Source organism: Copidosoma floridanum, unplaced genomic scaffold (genome assembly GCF_036245765.1).
Source record: "Copidosoma floridanum isolate Cflo_tuat_1 unplaced genomic scaffold, Cflo_Japanese_pri ptg000030l, whole genome shotgun sequence".
In the NCBI taxonomy this organism is placed as follows: Eukaryota; Metazoa; Arthropoda; class Insecta; order Hymenoptera; family Encyrtidae; genus Copidosoma; species Copidosoma floridanum.
Window position 1 is genome coordinate 19,470,382 of NW_028321907.1, and position 26,992 is coordinate 19,497,373.

A 26,992-nucleotide genomic window follows, 5' to 3' on the forward strand; every position below is an offset into this window, starting at 1 on the left:
CATACGATGTAAAATTAATTGATCGATTGTGATAGTTAAAAGAGCAATTTCAATTGTGAAATTTTAATATTTTGTATAGTTATTCATCTATAACAATATATATAGTGCCACCTTCAAAACAGAGGAAAAAAAATTTTTGTTAACTGTATATGATTTACGCACTGTCAAAAATTTTGGTAACTATTTCTGAAAAATTACAATAACAATTAGTTATAGGTAAAAAGATTAATTGTTTACACAGAATACAAATTTTTTTTTTTAAACCATACTCTGAGTTACAAGTGGTTAAAACTAGTATGTGTTGAATAAAAAAAGCTTCGTTCAGTCTCTGTAAGACTCTTTAATCTAAAATACGCACTATTTATAAAGACTATAAAGAATCTACTTTTATGTTTGTACATATATATATGTAGTACGAATTTTGTCAATGCAATAACCACAAGGTTTTGATAAGGGATGTAAATATAAGCTCAAAAATATAATATATGTACGTAGTTGAATATTCACGTATAATTGGATGTAAGTTGAACTTTACTGGTAATGATCATATTTGATATAATCGTAGTAAAAAAATGAGTTTTCTTCTGCCTTCGGCTTTTTTTTGTCGTAAATAGGATGTTCACAATTTCTTAGGAGTTTTAAAATACACCAATGATGTTAAAATCATTAAAAGTTATTTTAGTATTATAAAATTATAGAATTGCCTTGTATCAAAGTATCAATATTAATTTAATTTTTTTTGATGTATCCGAAAAAAAATGTTGACTACATATATATATTTTAACGAAACATAAATAAAAGAAATGAAGACAAAATGATACATTGAATAAAAAAAAAAAAAAAAATATCTACCATGAAGTGGATTTGAACCCTTAAGTGCAAAACAATCTCTGTAGGGGCATAAGCCTAATCCATCTTAGCTATCCGAAGGACGGGATGTAACTCTTTCGAAGTCACATATGTTCATGGATATCCTCCGGAGCTTGTCCTACAGTTTACAGAAGTTAGGATGTGTGAAATTAATAAATTAGTGGTTAATTTTTTGAAAACATAAATGGATTTGGGAATTTTAAGAGTACGGGAGAGTTAAAACATAATGTTTTGAAATCAAAATCATGTGTATATAATTAATGAGCATTTAGTTCCACGATTTAATTAAATAAGATTTATGGATAACACTGAAGCCAGAGCGAGAGCAAGTCAGTTAAATACCCGAGCAGAAATGAAATGAGGACATCCTTATTTCAAATCAGGGCCTGATCAGTCATCGTGATCAGGTCCTGGTCACGCTTGTAACGCTTATCTAATCAGGTACTGGTCAGCCAGCATGATTTCATCCTTAGAGCGTCTGGTATATATACATATATGTGTATGCATACTGACATATGTCTAGCAGAAAGCCAAGGTACTGCTCCAAAATAAGTCAAATTTTTATAAATATATGAGTAAAAGCAAACTAAGATAACTATAATATAAATAAAAAAAGGATTATTAAGTTGACTACAATTACTAAAAAATGGACAGCAAAAAAAGAAAGGCTTTGCTTACCAAATGTAGAGTCCGTAAGTATAGGTTAACTCAAAAAGTTGGTTCTTGTAGTGATAGCAGTGACAGTGATAATTTTGAAAATAACATCAAAACAAACAAACCAGATAAAATTATGCTGACTGGTTGACTGGCCTACCTAAGACTTCAAAAACATTGCTGCAAACTGCTGGTGCTTCTCTTTATAATATTGAAAAATTTAATGAGGAAAATGAACGTGACAAATCTGAATTTGTATACTTCGGGATAGAAAACCAACTGAAAAAAATTATAAACGTAGACTTACATAAAGAGAAAGTTCTGATACTGCAATTTAATGTCGATGGTCTTCCTTTGTACAAGTCTAGTTCAGTTGAGTTTTGGCCAATTTTATGCAGAGTTCAGTGTGAATCAAACATTCATAAACCTTTTAATATTGCAACTTATTGTGGAAAAGGGAAACCATTTTCAGTAGAAAAGTATTTAGATCAGTTTATAACAGAAATTAATTTTTTGCTAAAAACTTATAATTATAATTAAATTTTTTGCTACAAATAATTATATTTATAATGAAGATAAGAAGATAAAAATCATATATTCATATCAGATGGTTATAACTAAGATGACAAAGATTCATAGATCAAGCAATGCGCATGTGCGGTCAGAATAAGTAAGGATAAAATCATGCTGTCTGACCAGTACCTGGTCAGATAAGCGTTACAAGCGTAATCAGGACCTGATCACTAAAAAGGATAGCGTGATCAGGGACTGATCAGATCCCTAATTCATTTCCTGCTCGGGTAAATACATAGCATGTACTCAGTTGCAGAGTCCAAAGACTCTCAAAAAAGCAAAACTTGTGTCGTCGCTTGCTTTGGCTGTGCGTTCAGATATATGCAGCTATATAGCAGCACAGTGAACTGTGCGAACGACTTGCATCCAGCAAAAAAAAAAAAATACCAAAAATTGCGGAATCGTTTGCAGGTTTTGCAATTGCCATGCAAAAAATTGTCAGAGTATTATTTTTTTGTAAAAAAAATAAAATGTAGTACGTCCTGCGAGAATCTAATAAAACTATTATTTCGCCTCAACGGTAGAGTTTCTACTATTAAAATTATCACCAGTCGTTTGCAATTTAATTTCCAGTGCGTGTGAGGATCGCAAAATAGTCGAATTAGTTATATTTATTGAATAAATAATTATATTTATATACGAGAGTAAGTCGAGTCATCTTACTCCCACCCCAGGCCAGGGCGCATGCGCACTACACTCGAAATACGTCAGTTACTCAGTTTGTTTATACCTTATTAGGTTCGTTTGCGACCGCTTGTTCGCATGTCGGAGCGCTCGGATCGTTCCGAGCGCTCCCAAACGAACCTAAATTTCGCTCTTCGGTAATTCGATTCGATAAGTAAAAGTAATTCGATATGATTCGCGCACGTATATATATATATATATATATATATATATATATATATATATATTACTTGAGTAGCAGACGACTTCCATGCAATGTGCTTGTGTCCTTATGACAGATGCCGATCAACACCGAAAACAAATAGGGTATTGTAAGACTCCTTTTTATATGGGTAAGATTGTATTTTAATTACATTTATTTTTTACTGAACTTTGGCATTACTATAACATTTAGGATTTACTGATGTCGACAGTGACAACAAGCCTGTGACAACAAACATGTGAAATAAAATGATCGACTCGATCATCTCCAAGAATTAATTGCAACAGACGGAGGACAAATTGAAAGAAATGTTTGATGTCCGAGTAAAAGATGCCGATCGACACCGAAAACAAGTAGGGTATTAAGTATATCATATAAATATATTATAAATATAAAATATCATACTTATTATATCATCGTAAAAGACTTTGCATTTCTATTTACTGTGTATTTACTTATTACTACATAAACTTTTGAAAATAAATTACAATAGTCTATTAATTTCAGTTTCTCAACAATCAAATATATATTTCAGCATTTATGAAAAACGTTTTGTTTGTTCATTATAATTTTTAAACTATAGAAGTCACTCTAGCATTAATTAAATCACTGAATTCCATCAAGTTGTACTTTCTTTAACGCTTGTGCTAAGGTATTTAACCATGCTGTATTTTCACAGGTATTAAATATGCAAATGCCAGTGTTCTTGTTCTTGTAGTAATTACTGACAGTTAACTGTCAAACACAGCTCGACGTCCAACGAAAAGTTATCCTTATAAGCCCAGGAGTGCGAGATCGAAGCTCGTACTAGTCCCATCTTTCTGTGTTATCACTAGAGCTATGGTTGTCTGTGGCTTATATCCATTTAAACAATTATTGCCTACGCATTTGCCACATTTTTCTACATATTTACCGGCATTAAATTCTTTTTCAACTTTAACTTTTTCTAATTCATGGTAAACACTCTGAGCTCTAGATCCTTGATGTTCATGATACCGCATGGAATTTTTTTTCTTCAGGTAATATAAGATCCTGATCAACGTACGAATGGGGCAGTGTATAGTGAAAGGAAGCGACCAATATGTCACTATCATTCAAAGATGCCAAGGTTCTGTAATGTTAATGATGGTGTACAATATCATCGAACAATGAGGGTATGACTTCCACTGCCGTATATGCAAATATTCTCGTTGATATAGAGACAGGAGATTTGCCAAATACTTATAGTGATCATCCTGATCGGCACAGCTCTTCCTTAGCTACATACATAATAGTGGCCCATGATTGTTGTTCTAAAATAAAATTGGTCAATAGTTGTTCATGGGTTACATATTAGTCAACATAGATATTACAAACTAACACACCTTTAATCAGAAGTTTGTTGCTTGAAGATTATATTACTTTTCTTGTTCTTTGCACATTTGTTAATTAAAAATTTAGAAACAAACTCGTCGTTTAATCCTTATTTAATGGAGTACTACTTTAACGTATAATTATTTACTATATCAACAACAATCAACTGCATACATAAATGCTAAACGTCACACAACACTGAGTCAATTATATATATATATAGGTTTTTTTAACTTTGATTGTCTGGAAGACTCGGAGAAGAAATTTTTTTTAATTTTTAAGTACGCTGCATGAATATAAGGATAATAAAAATTTGTTGAGTACATGTTTAAATTGTTATATATATATATATATATATATATATACACACACTATATTGTATCCAAAACTTTAATTCATGACTTATGAAATTAAGTGTAACAAAATTATTTTTTAAAACAAAGTTCGATTCAAATATAAGAACACAGATTTAATTTGTCTGTGCCACATTTAACAATATAATTTTGCGTTATTGGCTTTTTTTATGAATCCCAAGTTAGTGGACGCCTTAATGGACTTAGTATCCTTTAGCAGAAATTTCTTTAAATTAATTGGGTTGGGTATCTTTTCCTTCATTCTTTTGAAGTATGTTTCAGATCTGCAAGCTGTTGCCTCCCTATTAGGTGATTTGAATATATTTCTCATAACATTAGTCCAACTTGGAAATGAGTAGCAAATATTTTTGAAGTTCTTGCAAAATTCTGGACAGTAATGTATATTTGGGTCTTCGCTCAGTGCATCACTTGTTTCACATAAGCTTAAGCTATCTTCGTACGACTGATTTATATAACTTATTATTAAATCTTCTGTTTTATCAATTGGTTTTTCTTCTTCATTTCTGTACTTTTCATACAAATCCTGGTTTGATATATCATTCAAGGTATCATCAAATTTGCACTCATATGTTTTTAGAACTTCCATTAAAAAAATTTTACTTGAGTAACATTCTGAATCTATTGTACAAATTGTACTGTTAGAAATTATAAACATCGATGTAATAACTTTATGAAAATCTTGAAGATCGTGTATCGTTGTTAAATAACCAAAACATCTTACGTAAAATTGCATAACTTCTACATTTACACTCTTCCAGCATTTCCATTTGCAGACAGCATGGATTAAATGATTAACATCATGTCGATAGTAACACTGAGGGATTTCTGTGGTCTGTTTATTTAAGAGCTGAAAACATTGAAGATTGTAGCCCTTGAATGTCTTATGATTAAAAGACAAGCATATGGCATTTTGAAGAGCCAGTGAGCCATCAGTTACTATTTCCTTAGGAACTTTGGCCCCTGCTTCTACCCACCGATCTAATAAATCTTTAATTATCGACACACCGTGAATAGTAAGGGCAGCTTGAAATAATGGAAATATTTTATTTTCAAAACCAATCACCATCACATAATAATTAATTAGTTTACTTTTAATTCCAGGAGAAAATATGAATTTCTTAATAAGACCGCCTGTAGCATCAATAGATAGAGGTAAGTATTCATCACACAAATCATTCCACAATTTTAATTGATCATTTGACCAATAAAAGACGTACAGAGGATTGAAAGATAGTTTTTTAATTTGACATTTTTCTATAAACTTCCTGTTGTTCAAAGATACTTTTTTAAATTCTTTGTAGCCAATATTATCATCAATTGCTTCAACTCTGGCTTTTCGGAGGACTGCAGAAGAATTTAAGTCTGGTGGTTCATACGTTGTTTTTATGCCAGCCAACACATCTTCCTTAAAATCTGATGCTGTCTTCGTCGTTAAAATATTTTTGACCTTTTCTCTTCTTGTACCAGATAATTTAATTTTTTTTGCATGATGAATATCGTGTGTAGCATAAGTACTGACACTAATAGTTAATATATTTTCGTTCAAATCATGGCTTTGTCCGTTAATAGAAGTTTTGCAGTCCGTGCAATATCCAAAAAAAATCAAGTTTTTTTTTGTTATATAACCGCTCTTGAGATTGAAAGCACAAGGTAAGTCTGTTTTATTCATAACAGCTGTCCTAATAGCTGTGTTCCAACCATCACTTTTCAAATTGTCTTTTGCATTTTTTATAACATTTTTAGTTGGTACAACAATTTCAAATGTTAATGGTTCGCAATTATTTGGATTTAAATCTTTATCACCAGATATTTTAAAGTCTGCATCTTTTATCTTGATTTTTTCTTTTTTTTTTATTATTTTAAAATGTTTTTCTAATGTTTCTCTGCAACCATGCCGATTGTTGTACACATGTAAAAAAAGCGATTTTGGAAGCATTTTAAGATTTAATTCATGTTGAATTTCTTTCCACACTTTATTTGTTTCACCTTTCAACTTATTGTTTTCAAAAATAAAATATTTTTTAAGTTTTTCAGTCAAATATTCCGACGGTATCTCCGGCTCAGGCGGCATTTTTACATTTAAAATGTAAAAATGCACGCTGCGCTATCTTATACTTGCAGTTGTGCCTGTGTATATTATGTATGTTATATATGATGGGCGTTCTGACATTATCCATGAAACGTCGGCGGGCGATTCAATTAAAACTGACGGAGATTCATATTGATGTTATTTCGTCTTATACAGTGAGATAAATATTTTATTAATACAAAAATACAATGAAACTAAATTACGCACTCGTATTTTGACATGAGAAACTGATGTTTGTAAAAAAATGAAAAAAAATTCGAGTTTATGATAAGTCGGTAAAAAGGGAGGCTACATTAACAAAAACGTAATCGGAAAATATAAATTAGAAATTGTTTTTTTTTTTTTTTACTGCAGTCCAAACGACTTCCAATGTTACAATGTAATTTCGAAACATTATTTTAGAAACAATAAAGTGTTTATTTCACTGTATAAGACAAAATAACATCAATATTAATCTCCGTCAGTTTAAATTGAATTGCTCGTCGAAGCTTAGTCTGACATACTAGATAAATATCACAACGCCATTTACAGGCACTCTACAGTACGCGCTTATATGCGTTTTATTTACTTAAAAGTCTTAAAACCCGGCAAAGTTTAATTTATATTTTTCAGTAAAAATAATTTATATATAAATCTGTTTGTACATAAGCACAGATGTGGTCATTCAAAACAGAAATCCATATGGATTTTATGAGAATTTTTTACTGGGATTGAATTGTAAAATCTCTAAATAATCCTTTGAACTATAAGAAAAAAAGTTATTTACCATCACCGCAATGTAGTAAAAAGCATTGCTACAGTGATTTTTATTTATGATATGCTTGAATACCACTTTATAACTGTTATATCAACATTCAATAAAAACATAAAAACATTAAATATAAACATTCAATACAATGGTAGCAGCAGCTTGGGAGGACCTTACTGAAAAACCTTAGTGTTTTGAAACTGTGGCTTACTCTATGCCAACACATTTGGAAAACTTATTAGAGTTGAGAGCGGTTTTATAAATTATTTTATTTTATTAAATAACAAGAAATTTACATAATGATTTACAAATTAAGTGAGTGTGAGTTAACAATTGAAAATCATTTATATTTTAGTTGTTAAAAGTTAATTGTGATCTGCTAATTTTAACATAAATAACAAATTCTCTAACATTTACTTACAAATTCATAGCTCGGGGAATAAACAACAACATGAAATAAATGAATTTTGCAATGTCAAGAAGTTTCTTAAGTATTAAAGTAAATGTTTCTCAAATATCAAGTCATTGAGTAGTCCTGCATTAATCTATAAGTAAATTATTAGGTATTCAGTAAGTATTTCAAGTTTAAGAATTTACAAGCTTTGTTAAACGAGCTAAACAAAGCAATAATTTACCTGCTTATAAGCTTATTCAAATCATATTAATCTTTCTTTCTTCTCTAAGTATCGATGAAGCCACAAACACCAACTGGCGTGACAAAGATTGCTCGAATAGAGGTGGATGCAGAAAACTGGTTGTTGTCATACATGATACATCATTGGTGCTCTTCTCAAATGATAATGCTGGCATGATTTCTTGCTATCATTAGCATTACACAACAACAAATGTCACAAACATTCAATGATAAAAAGTGATGAGACAAATCATGTAAGTAAAAAAGGCACTGTGTATTCGTATCAGTGGAAAGTTAGGACAGCGTACATAAAAGCACCACTGCCAATTCAATTAGTGTAATATGTGATAAAAACCTCTTATCGTTGTTGCTCTTACTTCACATTGTCATTCTCATTATATTTCTTGATCAGGCAGCTGGAAGGTATATGCTGTGTAAGCCTTGACACTTTAAATGGATTGATTGTCTTTAGAGGAACAAGAGCATGGCTTACAAGAACATCAGGTTATTGCTTGCGTAAGCTACCAGACTTTCCTCTTTCTCACTATCTCTACCTTTAAAGAAAAAAAAAAAATTTTAAAGCAGCTTAAATGTAGACTTAAGAGGAGTGGAAGTCATAGTTTAATAACATTTATTATATTTTACTTACTAACTTTGAGGTTGGCATTTCAATAAAAGATAACAAATTTAAAAATACTTCAGAAGATTGCATTGTTTAACAAGCACTTTAGAGTCCTTATAATTATTGGGCAGATTCTCTTTGATTATATTATATTCTTCCCAGTTCTAGGATGAAAAAAACATTTTTTAAAAGTTTAGTATGTAAGAAAAAAGATAATAAGAGAGAAGGAACTTTTTGACTTATTACTTCGTCATATTACCTAATACATAAATTATGTTATTTTTGAGCCCGTTTATAACGCGCATTTAGCTCACCGTATTTTCGATAATATGTAATTGGGTTTATGGCCCGTTAACAAATAAATAAATAAAATAAATAAATGACTTCAAACACAATGGAATAAATGAAATTGATTTTATGCCTCAAAGTTCGTTGATGATTAAGAACTCATGCCTTGATATATACAAAACAGCTGCAGTTGTATCTTACAGATTTTTAATTCTGAAAAAAAATAGAAAAAAACACACAAAGTATCAATTAAGTTGCCAGGGTGCAGTTTTAAAAAATAAACAAATATTGTTACTTATCTGACGAAATATTCTTCGGTGGCATCAAGCAGCATAGTATTTGCTAATTACCTTCAAAGCAATAAAAAAAGATTGTTAAAAATAACAATTCTTGATAATCTGTACAGAATTCAGCTTTTAATGGAATGCATATGCACTTGGTAGTAGTTGAAGTTTTGTTCTTCTTGCAGCAAACCTAGTATAAGTTCACTTTTCAATCTGTAAGCTCTTGTATCAATGTAACCAACGTTGACGATTTCTGTGAGCCCTGACTCGAGGACGTTAAGGTTGTTAAAAACAAAAACACTAGCAGACTACACGGAACTGACGGAACATAGCGCTATAAATATATGCACTACATATAGTATACTAGCTCATCTATACTTGCATACTGCACTCTCTGAAATCTCTGAATCTCTTGCGGCAAAACGGCAAAAGGCTGGTTACCCTACAGACCCTAACGCCATCTCTTGATGACCAGCGAGAAACACTATGCGACGTTGCCATTTAGCCCTTTAGCCCTTTAGGCTAAATGCCGGGAAAGAAGCAGATTGCTATTGACGTTGCGTCTGAACGCACCCAAAGAATCATTTTCAATTGGTGCACATTACGTTATCTATCTCGATAATGCATTGTAACGTGACGTCAAGTTATATTATGGCGTGGCGTGGAGAAGTTACGGAATATCTGCTAGTACACCATGGCATGCTAACCACAGCGCAGTTAAGTTTTTAAATAGAAAACTGGCATTTAACAATCTAACAAGAAAGTATAACTTCCCTTGAGAGGAAAACTTGTTAAATTTTAAAATGTTTGGACGTATATTTATATAAAAGGTTGTATTTGTTTAGTGATTTCTTGTTAATTACATCGGTAATAAGTTTTTTAATTGATCTCAAAATATTTTTATGCACGGGTACATATAAATCATGATTTATGTTTTTACTTTCAGATTTGCACACTTGAATGGTTTTATTTCTGAATATTTTTATGCAAATGGTATATTTTGGTGTTTCTTCAACAAATGTTAATCTCATATCGACTTATTGTACCACAATGTATATATAAACGTACTTATAAGATATAACAAAGCTCTTCAAGGCACAATGGGAAAAAGAGGTGCTAAGCCAGCTATCACGCACGAAGAGCGCATTTTCGAATTGAAAAAACATAAAATTTTTTGTAAAGATGGCAAACTTTTACAAGAAAGTGATCCAGTATGGAGTACTATATGTGAAAATTTAAGTGAGCCACCACAAAAAATAATCAATACAAGAAATCTGTATTCTTATGTAAAGAAAAATATTAAAAGTATTAAATTAGAACTAAACACCACCCAAGAAGTCCATATCAACTCTGCAACTGAAGATATTCGAAACCTTGATACTGAAGATAATTTACTCAAGTTACAAAACAATGTCCTTTTCAAACCAATCATCACAGAATTATGCATGTTTCCATTTACTGTATTTTACTGGTCTTTGGAAGCCATTGATTTTAGTAACGATCTTCCTACAGATGTCACGTTCTATTTTGGTTGCATTGGAAATTGTTGCGAAAAATTTATTGGATCTGATGGGTCTTGTACTGAACAAATATTTTTGTTTTGTTTAGGCTCAGTTTTAAATAATACGTTCATTCCACTTTGCCAGGTTATTAGTGAAGAAAATTCAAATATATTATTCCATCGATTTTTTTTTGAATGCATGAAAAAAGGACTATCATTTCCACACTATTTGGAAACGTATTTTATACCATCTTATTTTCATTCCGCCAATTCTGTATTTAATGTCAATTTATCATATGAAAACTATCTATTAGAATGTTTCTTATATATTCAAGGATTAGGAAAGGCTTTACCACATTGTATTATTGTTACTGACATTAGATTTTTAGTTGTAAAAGTCAAAAAATTTAGCTGCATTGAAAATATTATACTTGACAGTATAAAATATTTTTACATTTATATAATAATTTTATTAAGCTATCAAAAATCTATATGTGATTTTGAAGTTATTTTGAAAAAAATTATTATTCTTTTAACAACGAAAACAAAAAATAAACTCTGCACTGATACATTTAAGTATCTATTAAGTAAAATAAAAGAATTGGAAATCGATGTCAATTATAGTAAAACGAAGATAGATTCTATTGAAATATTATACGATAACTTGAACGTCAAAGAGAAATCTTACTCAACTAGTAAAGCTTCGTGTTCGAAAATAATTGATTACATAAATAGTATAGCGATAGATGTAAAAGATAGCTTAGAAGTACAGCCTGTAAAAAGTTGTGACAGTAATGCATACTATAACTTACATGTATGCCAAGAAATATTAGACATAAGTGTGGAATTTTTAGTTTGGACCAAAATTATGAGTCAAGAATATAAATCAGCTAACACTAAAATATCCCTTGCGCAGTCATTGTCAGCTTACAAAAATGAAATTGACGATGATTGTAATGTGAGTACATCGGTCGATCAATTTTTAATCAATAATATCAATTACTGCGAAGAAAAGCTGACCAAAGCTCGTAATTTATTTAAAAACATGTTGGTTCCCAAAAAAAAAATTGCAAATGCAGACAGTTCATACGTTTACCACGAAGAAAACTGGATGGGACAAAATCACTCTGATGATGTTTGGGATTTAATAACATCCCAATCTGAATCATCGTCAAGTGAGTCAGACGATAGCACAGATATTTCCAAGTTTTTAAGTTCTGAAATATCTTTACCATGTACAAACTTGGATGACCCTACTTTTTCAGTTATTGAAGAACTCGGAGATGATGACACTGAAGAAAAAAATAATCAAATCGATAGATCAAAAAACCCTCATGAAATGAAAAAAAGGGGGAAGTATCTCCAGCCGTGTAATGAAATCCATCTAATCGTGCAAAAACCATCAAAAAAACCACAAAAACGAAAAGTTTTGAGAAATATCAATTTATTCAAACCGAAAAAAATTAACAAAATTAAACACTTTGTTTTAACATCCAGTCATATTGATAGTATAGTTGAGATATTCACATCTGGTTTCTACTTAATTGATAAATTTCATAATTTTATAAAAGAACAACCACATTCTTTACAAGAGTACAAACAAGAATTTTTTGCACTTTTGCATGATTATTCGATAAACTTGAATATCCTCGGGTATTACTCAAAGCGTGTATTATTATTAAGTAAGGTTTTTACTTTAAATAATCAAAATAAATTTATTTGGAATAATTCGTTGGGAGAATTTTACGACACAATTATGTTTCCTTGTATTTTTCTCAAATTATACTGTACCTTGTGTCCCATTCAAGTTTATAAATACTCAACACGCATAAAACTTCCAAAAGAAGAATTACTGTCACGAGATATATCTAAGTCAATTGATAATAGTTTTCAAACTTTTCAATCATGTGAGTCTTGCAAACACGTACTTCTATCAGAATATCAAATAAATTATATTCTTTGCTTTGATTTGGAAGAGATGTCGATTGGCAATACGAGTAGTTTGCTGAAGCTGGCTGATGTACCAATCGTTTTGTCTGTGAAACAGCAAAATTTTCTTCTCAGTGGAGTAGTGCAATTTGAAGAAGCAATTACAAATGGACCTAGACATTACATTTCTTATACACGAGACTTTGAAGGGAAGTGGTTTAAGTATGATAATAGTCAGAATGAACATCAAAAAGCTGTTAAAGTCAAATCTACTCTTTCAGTAAATGTTGCTTTAGTAATTTTTATTCAATATGATACTACTATTGAACCAAATCCAGAGACATATTCCATCGATTCAAAGGGTGATTTAGAAATAGTTCATGGACAAAAAAATGGAAATAATCTTAAAATTAATTCTATTGATGGAAATTGCGCACCAGTGTTTTCAACACACGAAATATTGAGTAACAGTAGTTTTGAGCCGATGGATATACTTGAAGAAAATTTAATGGACTCATTAGATCAAATTCGTGATGTCGACTTGAAGCAAAACTGTACTTCAATAGAATCTGAAGAAGAACATGATCATGACTTCCTATCACAATCAATAAATACCTTGTTGACCGAAAGACAGTTAGTACAGAACGGATTGCGTATACTTAAAAGTCAATATAACATTCACAGATGCGAACGAATGCTGCATTTTAGCAACACATGTCCATTTGACAGTTTATTTGAAACATTGCAATCAATGTACTCAAACTGTAATTTATTCCGGTATTATGTCAATCAATCCAAAGCCCTTGATCAACTGAATTTTTTAAATTTAATAGTTAAGTATACAAAAAATAATTTTTCAACAACTTTATTTTATGAAGAAAGAGCTCGTATACTGAATGATATTTATAATTTAGATGGATCCAAAACTGATATCAATTGCCACGATAATATTACAAACTTATTTGAAAAACTTGCAAAAGGTATACCTTGTTTGTCAAAAAATGTACTATGTAAAAATTGCTCCCACTTTAAAACTGAACCCAAATTCATCGTATCCTTATCTATGCAGCAGTTCTTTATTGAGGGTATTAAAAATTTACAGTCAATATTAGATAAAAATTTAAGAGAAAAAAATATTCGATGTATAAAATGCTCTGAAAATAGTATGAATGTATATTATAAGATCAACCATTATTTAGCTATTGATGTAGAATATTTACATGAGAAAAAAAATGAATCTGTTTTTCAATTATTTATACCTGCTGACACGAATCTAAAATTTACCACAAATTTTGACGATATTCCACGAAAATTGGATTTTAAATCTAAGACACTTTATTTAAAGGGCATTGTAGTCTTTAAAGGTAATAGTATGTCTGAGAAATCAGGAAGAAATTGCTTAGTCCATTATTATAGTTATTCATTGACCAATGATAACGAATGGCTTTTGTACGATGATATGGGTGAAAGTATTGAATTGGTTAAATACAGTCCTGCAGAAAAGATTGCACTTGTGCTTTATGCTGTTTCGTAATAATAAAAATATTTTATTAAATAAATTCGCCCGTAAAATATTATTTAATTCTATATCTAACTTGATTGTATTTATTAAAATATAGAATTTTTGCAAAAGAATTTAATGTAGCGTTAAAAAACTGTTTGTTACAGAAAAAACAATAAAGAGGCTTTTATTCAATTTATATGAAGAAATTTTGTTTTATTGCTATTAACTCAATGAGGTCAAAGCACTTAATGTATCAGTCTGATAAAATAATTTTTAATTATTATCTTGTTCTGAATCTAAAATCCTTTGTAATCCAAATACTCTCAGCCACTTCTTGATTTCCAAGGAACCAGACTCTTTTTTGCTTACTGTAATTTATGCTTCAAATTAATTTTCCCATGGACCCAAGACCCACGAATCCGGTACCGTATGAGTCTAAATGAAAGCTGCGAACAAAAATTTTGTACAATAACATAACAATTCATAATACATAACGCTATATATGAGGTGTTACAAATAAAACATCATAAACGACTTACTCTTCCAGCTGATTATACTTCATGTTTCTTGCTGTCCGCAATTAAGAGAGTGAACGTGCAGTTTTGGTCAGCCAACCATGGCAACGCATTACTGGCATTGGTCGCTTCGGCTGCACTCTCAACAGTGAATTTGTCGAACTCAGTATTGATGCGTATCTTGTAAAAAATTCTGCCCTTATTTGAGCCATTAGAAGCCTATGAGTGTGTGCCCACATATAATTTCAGCGCTTGGAGAGACCAAGAGTTACAGTGAATCGTGTTGATCATCAGATGCAAGTCAGAATAATCTGAAAATAAAATTTTTGTAATAAAATGGAAAGATGTATTGATCGATTAAAAAAAAATGTTATTATAAAGTGTTGAACAGCTATGCAGAGTTAATACTTTTGTGCATATCTGGGTCTGTACTGCGTAACACTGCAGTTTGATTTGCACATCATGATTCTTAGTATCCAGCCTGTATGCAATAACATAGATACACAAGCTATAAATAAGTTACGCTGTAGTACCACCGCAGACTTTAACGATACGACATTTAAATAATAAAAAGTAATAAAAAAAATCTCTTCCCTATTGCTCCTCTTTTTTAAATTTAACATACTTGTTATAAAGCTAATGAAATTAGTTATTTTATTATATTTATTACGTTTAGAAAATCTTGACTCATATCTTTCTCAGCATCTTTTAACTCAGCTTCAGCATCTTTTACTCGGACACCAAACATTTCTTTCAATTGGTCCTCCGTCTGTTGCAATTAATTCTTGGAGATGATCGAGTCGATCATTTTATTTCACATGTTTGTTGTCACAGGCTTGTTGTCACTGTCGACATCAGTAAATCCTAAATGTTATAGTAATGCCAAAGTTCAGTAAAAAATAAATGTAATTAAAATACAATCTTACCCATATAAAAAGGAGTCTTACAATACCCTATTTGTTTTCGGTGTTGATCGGCATCTGTCATAAGGACACAAGCACATTGCATGGAAGTCGTCTGCTACTCAAGTAATATATATATATATATATATATATATATATATATATATATATACGTGCGCGAATCATATCGAATTACTTTTACTTATCGAATCGAATTACCGAAGAGCGAAATTTAGGTTCGTTTGGGAGCGCTCGGAACGATCCGAGCGCTCCGACATGCGAACAAGCGGTCGCAAACGAACCTAATAAGGTATAAACAAACTGAGTAACTGACGTATTTCGAGTGTAGTGCGCATGCGCCCTGGCCTGGGGTGGGAGTAAGATGACTCGACTTACTCTCGTATATAAATATAATTATTTATTCAATAAATATAACTAATTCGACTATTTTGCGATCCTCACACGCACTGGAAATTAAATTGCAAACGACTGGTGATAATTTTAATAGTAGAAACTCTACCGTTGAGGCGAAATAATAGTTTTATTAGATTCTCGCAGGACGTACTACATTTTATTTTTTTTACAAAAAAATAATACTCTGACAATTTTTTGCATGGCAATTGCAAAACCTGCAAACGATTCCGCAATTTTTGGTATTTTTTTTTTTTTGCTGGATGCAAGTCGTTCGCACAGTTCACTGTGCTCTATATAGCCGATATTTCCACTCCTCTCCTCGTAGGCGCACATTCGGTATACCCCTTCCACGCGTCTCCAAAATGTGCGCCTATATGGACATTTCCACGCGAATCCACTCTTCTCATACCCCTACCATGCTTCTCAAATAAAAAAAAAAATGTGCGCCTGGTTCGGCCGCTTGGCCGCGGCGGGGCGCTCGAACCACTGGAAAAAAGTGGGCACACTCCGTAGCATGGCAGTCAGCAATCTCCCTACTAATCTCTGACATAGATCGCGGGGGTACTAAAATTAAGGGGGCTTGGGCGTTTGGTGTCGTATCTATTGAGGGGCCCCTGTGGGGTATTTGTCATACAAATGATCCTTTGTAATATTTTTTTTATAATCATTTTGATTATGCACATGTGTTAACAAAATAACAATAATACGCGGAAAAGTCAGTGGGAAAATCGATATTAAAAAATTTATTAGTTTTCCCGAGGTACCTTGTGTAAAGATGACGGCCCTGCCACGACAAAGCTGACAGCACTGTACTCTCTTGCTCTCATCTGCTATTATATACCTATACTTGTGTTAGACTCAAATTTTCATGCTTGTATGTTTATGAATGTACAGCGCATGCGTACTTAAAGTACCTGAACAAAACAATTCTCATGTTCGATGTTTTCCTCGCTATTTTCTCAAAATTTAACGTGTTGATCCTATTCTTTTTTTTAAATAATAGATTCTTTATACTTTCAAGTACATGTACCAATTTAATGTGTGGGCCCACAGCTTTTTATTGCGGTAAGGTAGTCTATTGAATTTCGGGTTCCGTTAGGTTGCGTGTTGAAATGACGAATTTTCACAAGCGATTTTCTCGAAAATAAATGTGTTGACCTACCTATTTTGTTTTCCTAAAAAAATCTAGCAAACTTTATCTATATAATCTCTGAATTTCAGACCTAGCCAGCATTTAATTCAAAATCGCCCAAGCCTCCTTAAGTGAGCATTTTGAGGGCTGTAATGCCTATACTTGTTGCGAATGAAACTTCTTTCAGGTAAATAGAGCGCGTGGTGGCTCAGTCGGCTAGGTTGTGGATTCGCACGCGGGAGACTGCGGGTTTGATTCCCGGCCAGTGCGACTTTTTCGGGCAAGTACCTCTGTGTATTTTCACATGTGCTTTTTCACCACGCAATGCTCCTCGAGGAGGGTTTAAGCGACCTTCTCGCATCAAAATTGCTTAATTTCCCCCTACCCCCACCTCCTTTAGTGGGAGGCCTCCCATCCCTCTTTCCTTCCTTCTCCCAAGTGCTAAGTGCCCTCAGTAGTGCCCTTTATAGGAGCCGGACGTAAAGCACTATAATATATATATAAAAAAAAAAAAAAAAAATTCTTTCAGGTAAAAAAACGAGGACCTATATAGCTAAGAACTAAGGTTATAGGAACTTTGCTATGTACGACGGTTCGTGATAGAAAGTATGTTCTATTCTTTAATTTATGTGTAACTTTAGTTGTACACCAGTGACGAACTAGAAACTGGAATAAAGCACGAGATAATTTAGCAAAGCCATGGATGGTGTGCCGACCAATAGGGTACAGTAAAAATTGTACAGGACCTAAGTGACCTACCTTATTTAAATAGCGGGCGAGTAACGCTTCCTCAGTTTTCTTCGAGTTTGCGAAACGTGGGGGAAGCGTAGGGGAAAAATTGCCGTAGTCATGCAGTACGCGTAAAATCGCTACATAACCGCAAACCCGAGTGACAAATTAGAACTTGAACAACTCGTGGAATTTGTGTGAGATGGCGGTGTCCAGGGGATTGTTTGGTCTGCGTGTTGCAGAACCCGGACCACGCAGCATTATAATGATGGAAAACCTTCCCGAGCCACTAAACAACTATAGTGGCTACCGTGTGCACGTCTGATGTTGGCGATAGCATTCCTAAAAGGCCTCCCTCGTGTCCTATTTGTCAACGGGACAACGATAAGATGGCGGAGTGTCTTGAGTTAGCGCGCAAATCTATTAGACGACATTGGTTTTTTGCGAAAAGGTTTGGCTGGTGTTACAAGTGCTTGGAGGAGAGACACCTGCAAGGGGCTTGTAAAAAAGCATCCATTATTCTGGCCCACATCATGCCTTGTTGCACCATGCAAAAGGCAAAAGGAAACAGTACAGTTGGATAGCCAAAATCGCAGTCGGGCCCACGAAATTCCCAACGCAAACATCAAGAAAATGTTCTGTCAGCCATGTCACTAGCGCGCTCACACACTCTTAAAAATATTACCCGTGACTGTTAAGGTAGTTGGTCCAAAAATCGACTTACAACAAGTTTTCTTCAAACTTAGGGGATCGCTTCGTTATATCGCTATACATCATTCATTAAAATTTTGAAAATATTTTTTTTTGAGAGTACCTACAAACCGTTTTTGGGATACAAAGCTTCAAAGTTGGTGTAACGTACCATTGGAAGTTACCATTGGAATTATAGACCAACCCAGTGAAAAACAGACACAAAAATCAAATGTACTTAAATAAACCTCTCAACGAATTTCGTCAAAAAACGAATGTTCCACTACGGATACCTTGAGTTATAATATATAAAAATTTTAGATTATTTAGCCGTGCCGTCTTTTAAATATTTGAATTTTTGTGTGTCTACAATGCTTTCAGTATATCTGCGCAGCGTTGAAATTTTCCTAACGTTTTTGAACTTTATCAGAATTTAAAAATATTTTTCGAGATCCACGTGATTTATAAGTTTTTTATGGCGTTTTAATGAGAAATTATGTAAATTATCAATAATTTATGTAGCAAATTACTCAATAAACGTTAATTTCAATAGGTATACATACGAATACATCGACGCCTTGGACGAAAACAAGTCCAGTTCAGATTTTTCAATGTTATTTCAAATTAGAAAATCTGAACTGGGCTTGTTTTCGTCCGAGGCGTCGACATTTCTAGACGACGGATCTACTATCATCATGATAACGGAAGCATCCAGCATCTTGGATTACGTGGAAAAAGAGAGGTTACACTCATTTAAGGAACTAAAACAATAAGCGTTGAAGATCATAACGAATGTAGATACGTCTGTTTTACCATCGAAGGGATAGGAGATAAAATACTGATAACTAGAGCACTTGCAGTACCGTCGATTTGTCGATTACCTTACCCGCATCAGGTGGCGCTAGTGTGCCCAGGTACAATTTCCATAGGATTATACCTTTATATTGAATGGATTTCATCGTCTATTCGTCTGTCCTTGAATGCTGTAATTAAGTAATTCTAAAAACAAATTCTTCTCCCGAATTCTTTGAAAGCATTTTATAGTATTTGGAAGTGCTTTACGATTATATTACAACAATTACTATCATTATCATTGTTAACGTTACAATTCACTGTTTTATTTTAACAAGTACTGTCTTATTTGTTATTATTAATTATTGTCGTCGTCATCCATTATCGCGATTACAAGATTTAAATTGTCCGCGGCGGGCAGCCTGCTTAAAATTCGACTAAGTACTCGAAGTTGGTATCGATTTGTCTCTGCATGGTCGAAAGGTTTTAGCAGAAGAAAACGGACGAGCTCCTAACAATAAATTTATCATTTTGTGTCCAACTAACCTATAAATATATACTGTGGTGTGTTTGTGTTTGTTGTGCTCTTTAAGTCGCATCGCCAGGCATCGCACATATATACTTAACATGAATAAAATCCAATCCTGAAGTAAGTAGTAAAGGATGAATAAATATTTTAAGAACGAGAAAAATACAACAAAGTTTTGGCAATAGGTATCAAAGTGGATTTTCGCAGAGCAATTAAGCTTGTACTGGCTTGAAGCATGTACGTAGATTAAAACAATAAACATTGAAAACTGTAACCCACAAACAATTGTTGACCAATTCAATTTTAGAAAAACAATCATGGATCACTATATTATGCAATTGAGGAAAGGCTGGGCCCACCAGGATGGCAACTATTTAGCTACTCTTTTGTCTTTACGTTTATATGGACATTTGCGTACAAGTGCTGAGATGTACATGAAAAAGGCAGTGGAAGTGTTACCCTCACCATTTGATGATCTAGTATACCACCACTTCAAAACTCTGGCATCTATGAATGGAAATGACATATCAATGGTTTACTTGCATCACAGTGCTTCAGTTCAAACTTTGGTGAGGATCTTACAAAACCAGAAAGAAGAGAATTGGATGCTGCCAGTTATGAACATCATGTGTTTAGAGTTGAGACTACTAGCCATGAAGACAGAAAAGTCCAAGAGAAATAAGAATCTCAAGCCTGGTGAGAATTTGGAAAAATGTGCCGAGTGTCTTATGAGTTGCTTCAGAATTTGTGCTGCTGACAATCGTAGCTCCGAAGACGACACAAAAAGATGGGGCATGCTGTCTCTCGTCAATCAATTGCTCAAGGTATACTTCAGGATAAATAAGCTGCATTTGTGTAAGCCTCTTATCAGAGCGATTGAATCTTCAGTGTACAAAGATCATTTTTCTCTGGCTCAACAAATAACCTACAAGTTTTTTGTTGGACGCAAAGCCATGTTTGACAGTGACTACAAATCTGCTGATCAGTATCTGACTTATGCATTTCAACACTGTCACAAAAAATCGAAAAAAAATAAGCGCCTAATACTTATGTATCTAATACCTGTCAAGATGCTACTTGGTTACATGCCTCAACAAAAACTTTTGAGGAAATATAATTTGATGGAATTCAGTGATTTGATCGAGGCTGTAAAGAAAGGTGATTTGCATAGTTTGGAAAATGTAATGTGCAGGCAGGAAACGTTTCTTATTAATGCTGGAATATATCTGATTGTTGAGAAACTCAAGTTGATAGCTTATCGTAATTTATTCAAAAAAGTTTATTTAGTGTTGAATACTCACCAGATAGAAATAAAAAGTCTCCTTTGTGCTCTCAAACTGTATGGACAGAACGATATAGATATGGACGAAACTGAATGTTTAGTAGCTAATCTTATCAATGATGGCAAAATCAAAGGTTACATTTCTCATCAGCATAAAAAGTTAGTTATTTCTAAGCAAAATCCATTCCCAAGATTATCATCGTTGGTGTAAGCAACTCGATGAATTTAATTGTAAAATGTAATATTGTAACGTTTATTCAGAGTATGAAGTAAGAATTGAAAATTTGAAAACTGTAAAATATTTTTCTCAATAAACCCGCTACAAGGTCTATCTAAAGTAGTCTTACTAATGAGCGTTCCTAATTTCGTAAAAAAGTTATTGTTCTATACATGGCGAATTGCATAATTTTTGGAGAGTAACCACCAGTTTGTTGTACATTTCATTAAAATACAAGGAATTGAAAATGATCAAATACTTGTACGTAAATAGTGTTTATTTTTTGTTTTTATATAAAGATTCATCCAACGATATTTTTATAATACTTTTTTGTATTGTGAAAAACTACACCTATTAATAAGTATAAAAAAATTAATTGCTAAATAGATCTGTCCTTATAGGCTTAGAAAATTAAATGAGGTATTGAAATTGGTTATAATAATTAAAAATAAATTCTTGTTCATACACCAACTTTTTGGTAAGTAACACAATGGTACAAATGAAGGTTAATAAAAATTAAATTTTTTTTAATTAAAAAATGACAATTCAATTCAGTTGTATCATTTATAAATATTACTTTTTTTTGCTCTTGCCTAAAGTTAGAGTATGAGATTGAGGTTGCATAGCAATTTGAGCCTTTCTTCTATTAAATTCCGTTATATCATCTTCCAATTTTTTTCGATTGTCTTCCAGTTTTCTTTTTTCTTCTTGGTGATCTTTTTTTAATTTGTCAAACTTGTTATGAAGCTAGAAAAGTAATCATAAGTTGTGTATTTTTGAGGATTTGCAAGTTGAGAAAATTTCTACTTACCTCTTTTTCAGCTTCTTTAAGCTCGGCTTCAGCATCTTTTACTCGAACAACAAACATTTGTCTCATTTCGTCCTCCTTTTGTTGTAATTCTTGGAGGTGAGTGGATCTTTTTATCTCACACGTTTGTTGGAAGCTGACTGGCTTGTTGTCACTGTCTACATCACTGAATCCAATCTGAAAAAAATGTAAAAATCAGCAAAAAAAGGCAGTAATTTTTTTTTGTTTAATAGATATTGTATCCAAGTTTACTTGTTCAAGCCTCTTCTTGCGATATAATTCATAATGACGGTTATGAGTTTTCTCACGCATGTCTTCCATGTTTGTTCTGATAAGCATTTCTCTAAGTTTTACAAAATCACAATGTGACTCATTTTCAACTGCAAGTAATTGAATCATTAAATTTTATCTTGTGGAATTAGAGTTCTCCAGTTAATGGGAAAAGATTACCATACCCTGAACAGTTCCCCATGGATATTGTCTCGATCTCATCATTTTGTTTCCAACGCGAACGAAATCCGTACTGCCGACTACAGCAAATGGCACATGAGCATTCATTTGAGTGTTGACGTCAGCAACACTTTCATCGTCAGTTGGGAATTGGTAAACGTTTACTCCATTTTGCTGAAGTTCACTAATTATTTTACTCTAAAACATTATCATTTTTTTATAAGCGTTAACAATTTTCATTTTACAAATCAGACTTCAATAATTACTTTGAATTTTTGCAGTTCAGTTTTGGAAATTGTATCAGCCTTGGCAATAATGGGAATAATGTTGACTTTGGTATCTAATTTTTTCATACAAACTAGATCAATTGACTTCAACCTAGAATGAGAAGTAAAAATTCATAAATTTTTCGAAATTCTGTACTGTTGGAATGATAACCAACAATATTCGACTAAAAATGCAGTTCAAAATTGGTTTGAATACATTTGAGTTTGTAAATAATTTATTTTATAAATAAGTTAAACAAAAATTTGGATCAAATAGTTGTGATAATTTCACGAAAATTTATCTAGACTTACCCATGTCCAGTAGGACAAATGAAGTAAAGGCACACGTGCGTGCGACTATCGTGGTAGGTAGAGAATGAGCGTTTAATTTTCAATTCTTCCTGCAGATAGGCCTCAAATTGAGCATCGATGTAGTCTACAACTGCTTTAAAGCTGTCTTCTTTGTTAACTTGATCTCCATAACCAACGGTATCAACAATAGTTAGCTTCAGCCTGACATTGCTCTCTTGCAATTCATAAGTGTGAGCTTTTAGCTTCACCGCTGGCAAATTGTGTGGGCTGGGAGTGGATTCGAAGCTCGTGTTAAAAAGTGAATCCATGAGAGTTGATTTACCAAGGCCAGTCTCACCTGTTAATCAAAATAAAATCAGTTAAATTATCAATTTTTGCACATAGCAGGGTGAGATGATGAATCAGAGTAATTGTTCTTGTATTTAAAAATATTACAAGATGACAACACAATATATGGCATGATTTCTAGTCACAGCAACTGTTTTGAATAAACGTAAAAAACACAGGCTATTATTAGAAATACTTTTATTATTTTCATGTGGTCTGCGAACCATTGAAACCAGCAAATTTTGTCTTTAAAGCAGAAGAAAAATAAAAAACCTTCAAATAAGTTACTATGAATCGGTTCTCAACGAACTTTTCCATTGTTAAACGGTTCAAGATTTAAAATGTTCTTACCAATGCAGAGTATGTTGAAAACAAATCCATTTTGAACTGACTTGTTGACTAATTGATCAGGTAGGCTGTCAAAACCAACGTGTCCCGATAATTTTAAGCTGCGAGTGCAGACCTCCGCCTTGATGAGGGAAATATTAAAAAATAAATCACAGCTTTAGAACAGAAATCAAGAAGTTGACAGATTATTTTTTGGTCAATTGCGATATATGCATTTAAATGGCAATCGCATCCGGAAGTTAACAGTTTAACAGCTATCATACCCATTCATTATTAGTCCTAAAAACGTGACATACATTTTTTCAAGGTATGCGCATAATAGGTAGAGTTAATTAAGTAAATACTTGGGTTACACACCAGCGAAAACCAACGCCCTTGGCTTAGCTCTCGATTATTTACTCAAGAGTTTTGTGTACGCATACTTACTTACGTTCAGTACTTAGGTACGCAATACAACTTACCCTAATTAAGTTATAGTGACGTGTGACTCGAGAATTTCGAGTATGGCAAAACACGTTATTTGTTATAAATTAATGTATAATGTATAAAAGAGCTCACCTTTGGACGCTCTACGTTTACAGCCGCCATCTTTCACGCGTCTATGATTGTTACTATATGATTGTACAGTTCTCCGTCAGCGATGAAATGACACTTGACTCAACGTGGGTGTGGGTGCATATGAGTCACGCGGTTCCTCTAAACAAAGACAAACTAGTAACTATCCTTGTATACTTTTAACTTGCGCAGCAACATGCAACTGATGCAACTACTCCAACCAACAACTGTTGCACATTGAATTGACTGAATACTATAAGTAGTTGCAGTCAAATAAATAAATAAAAATTATTACATTAATGCCCTTTTACCTAATCCTACGTACTTGTGAACTACAGACTACAGTTACACACCAAACCAGACTCCAACTTAACGACAATAATGACAGCTCCCCCATCGGCCCATCAGCTCAACCTCAACTGTATGTAGGTATACTTACACTCCTGCAGCAGGCTACACGCTACACTATATGTTGATATATAAAGCTGAGAGAGACTTACAGTTATAATATAAAGATAGCGTATCGCCGATGACAGCAGCGATGAGCGAACGAATAAGTAAAAAGAGCGTGATGAGCTGATAATTGCAGTAGTTAACCTATGTACCTATACCTATAAATATACATTAATTGATACAGGCCGAGCTCCCAAATGTGACTGGCAAACTTGCGGGAAATTTAAATTGGCTATATGGAGCAAGACGCGAAACCCCAGAAAACTCGACAAAATTTCATACACAATAACTTAATAAAATAATCCCAAGCTATTTAACCCAATAACTCAACGGGCCAATAAGCAGCCTTATGAGTTTTAATAAATAATAAAATTTATTAATTAACAACGCAAGTGCCAGTCTCCACACAAACCGGGGCGCTTGCTGGTCGCTTAAATTATTTATAATTAATAATATAATAAATAAAGCAAGCGCCAATCTCCACACGACTCGGGGCGCTTACTGGTCGCTTACTTATAAAACAATAAATAAAGTAATAAGGCAAGCGACAATCACCAGGCAACTCGGGGCGCTTACTGGTTGCTTTAATTATTTATGATCAATAGAATAATAACGCAAGCGCCCCGGAACGTGTGGGGATTCAACGTGTTAACCCACTAGTAGCGCCACCCTAACGGATGAAAAAGGAACCCTACTGGGATGTCATACGATTGTTTGAGTTCTTGGCGCATGCAACTTGGAAAAAATGTATTTAATTTTATTCTGTGGTTTAATTAATTATGTAGGTAAAGGGAAAAGAAAATTTATAGAAGGAAAAAATGTTTTGAAAGCAATTCACATAACAATTTGCGGTATAACCTCAAAAACTGATAGCAAGACCCATGTAAGATTCCTTGTTGTATCTATGGCAAATAATAATTTATTTTCAATCAAATTCGACAGCAGATACATACAATTTATAAAAAATATTTACGTAGAAAGTAATGTCAGACTTGAAATGATGATTGCAAATCAAAATTATTTTTGTAGATGAAGTTAAATCATACTTTTGCAACCACATTTCACGAATGGCCTTAAGTGTAGGTAACTTATGTAAGGTCACCCCATTTTCCGTAGACTTTTTACTACATCTATAAACACTGCAAGAGTTGAAACGAATTCGTTTTTTGCACGTACTCATTTTGAAAATTATTTACTTTTCGGTATATTCAAACGGACGTATGGCATACCAGTAGGGTTCCCTTTTCATTCGCCAGGGCGGCGCTACTAGTAGGTTATTACGTCTAATAGCCGCTTGCGTTATTATTTCATTTATTATAAATAATCGAAGTGACCAGTAAGCACCCCGAGTCGTGTGGGGATTGGCGCTTGCATTATTATTTCACTTATTATAAATAATTAAAGCGACCAGTAAGCGCCCCGCTTTGTGTGGGGACTGGCGCTTGCGTTGTTAATTAATAAATTTTATTATTTATTAAAACTCATAAGGCTGCTTATTGGCTCGTTGGGTTATTAAATTAAATAGCTTAGGATTAATTTATTAAGTTATTGTGTATGAAATTTTGTCGAGTTTTCTGGGGTTTCGCGTCTTGCTCCATATAGCCAATTTGAATTTCCCGTAAGTTTGCCAGTCACGTTTGGGATACAGTCACAGGGGTCTGATTGGGGCATTCAATATCTCGCTTAAGTAAGCAGTTTTTTCGATAATCCCTATAAAATAACCAAAAATAACAATAATGCGCATGCATAGTTTAGGGATTATCGAAAAAACTGCTTACTTAAGCAAGATATCGAATGCCCCGATCATACCCCAGCTATTTAATCAAATTGATTATTTTTTATCAATATTTGAATGAAATAGAAGTATAACTTTTCTCAATCATGTCCTATAGTTAAGATAAAAATAAAATTTTTTCTCTTTTTTTGAGGTTGTATGCTACTAAGCCGAATATGTAGATCACA

At 33.0% G+C, this 26,992-nt stretch overlaps 2 protein-coding genes across 5 annotated transcripts; one reads left to right on the forward strand and one right to left on the reverse strand.

The window, feature by feature from the left end:
• Positions 1–19,919: 19,919 nt before the first annotated feature.
• PCID2 (PCI domain-containing protein 2) lies at positions 19,920–21,625 on the forward strand. The gene is made up of 3 exons (XM_014358372.2): positions 19,920–20,132; positions 20,198–20,249; positions 20,320–21,625. Exon 3 carries the CDS (start codon positions 20,330–20,332, stop codon positions 21,503–21,505), a length of 1,176 nt encoding a protein of 391 aa, XP_014213858.1. The 5' UTR covers positions 19,920–20,132; positions 20,198–20,249; positions 20,320–20,329; the 3' UTR covers positions 21,506–21,625.
• A 392-nt stretch (positions 21,626–22,017) lies between these two features.
• On the reverse strand, positions 22,018–24,999 carry Septin2 (septin 2). 4 transcript variants are annotated; one of them, XM_089596495.1, is made up of 9 exons: positions 24,903–24,999; positions 24,581–24,718; positions 24,026–24,143; positions 23,348–23,684; positions 23,036–23,147; positions 22,775–22,967; positions 22,572–22,699; positions 22,323–22,496; positions 22,018–22,258 (listed from the first exon to the last, which is right to left on the reverse strand). In XM_089596495.1, exons 2-9 carry the CDS (start codon positions 24,608–24,610, stop codon positions 22,085–22,087), a joined length of 1,266 nt encoding a protein of 421 aa, XP_089452621.1. In that variant the 5' UTR covers positions 24,611–24,718; positions 24,903–24,999; the 3' UTR covers positions 22,018–22,084. The 4 variants fall into 4 exon arrangements, with proteins under 4 accessions (XP_089452621.1, XP_089452620.1, XP_014213852.2 ...); XM_089596494.1 differs by having other exon boundaries at positions 24,889–24,999; XM_014358366.3 differs by having other exon boundaries at positions 24,873–24,999.
• Positions 25,000–26,992: the final 1,993 nt, after the last annotated feature.

Bases quoted from the DNA above. Each gene is read 5' to 3' on its own strand.
- PCID2 (XM_014358372.2), top strand. From the start codon at position 20,330: ATGGATCACTATATTATGCAATTGAGGAAAGGCTGGGCCCACCAGGAT.
- Septin2 (XM_089596495.1), bottom strand. From the start codon at position 24,610: ATGGCGGCTGTAAACGTAGAGCGTCCAAAG. The intron at 24,144-24,580 runs GTGAGCTCTTTT...TCCCTCATCAAG, and splicing joins TAAACGTAGAGCGTCCAAAG to GCGGAGGTCTGCACTCGCAG. The intron at 22,700-22,774 runs GTATGGTAATCT...AATTACTTGCAG, and splicing joins TCCATGGGGAACTGTTCAGG to TTGAAAATGAGTCACATTGT.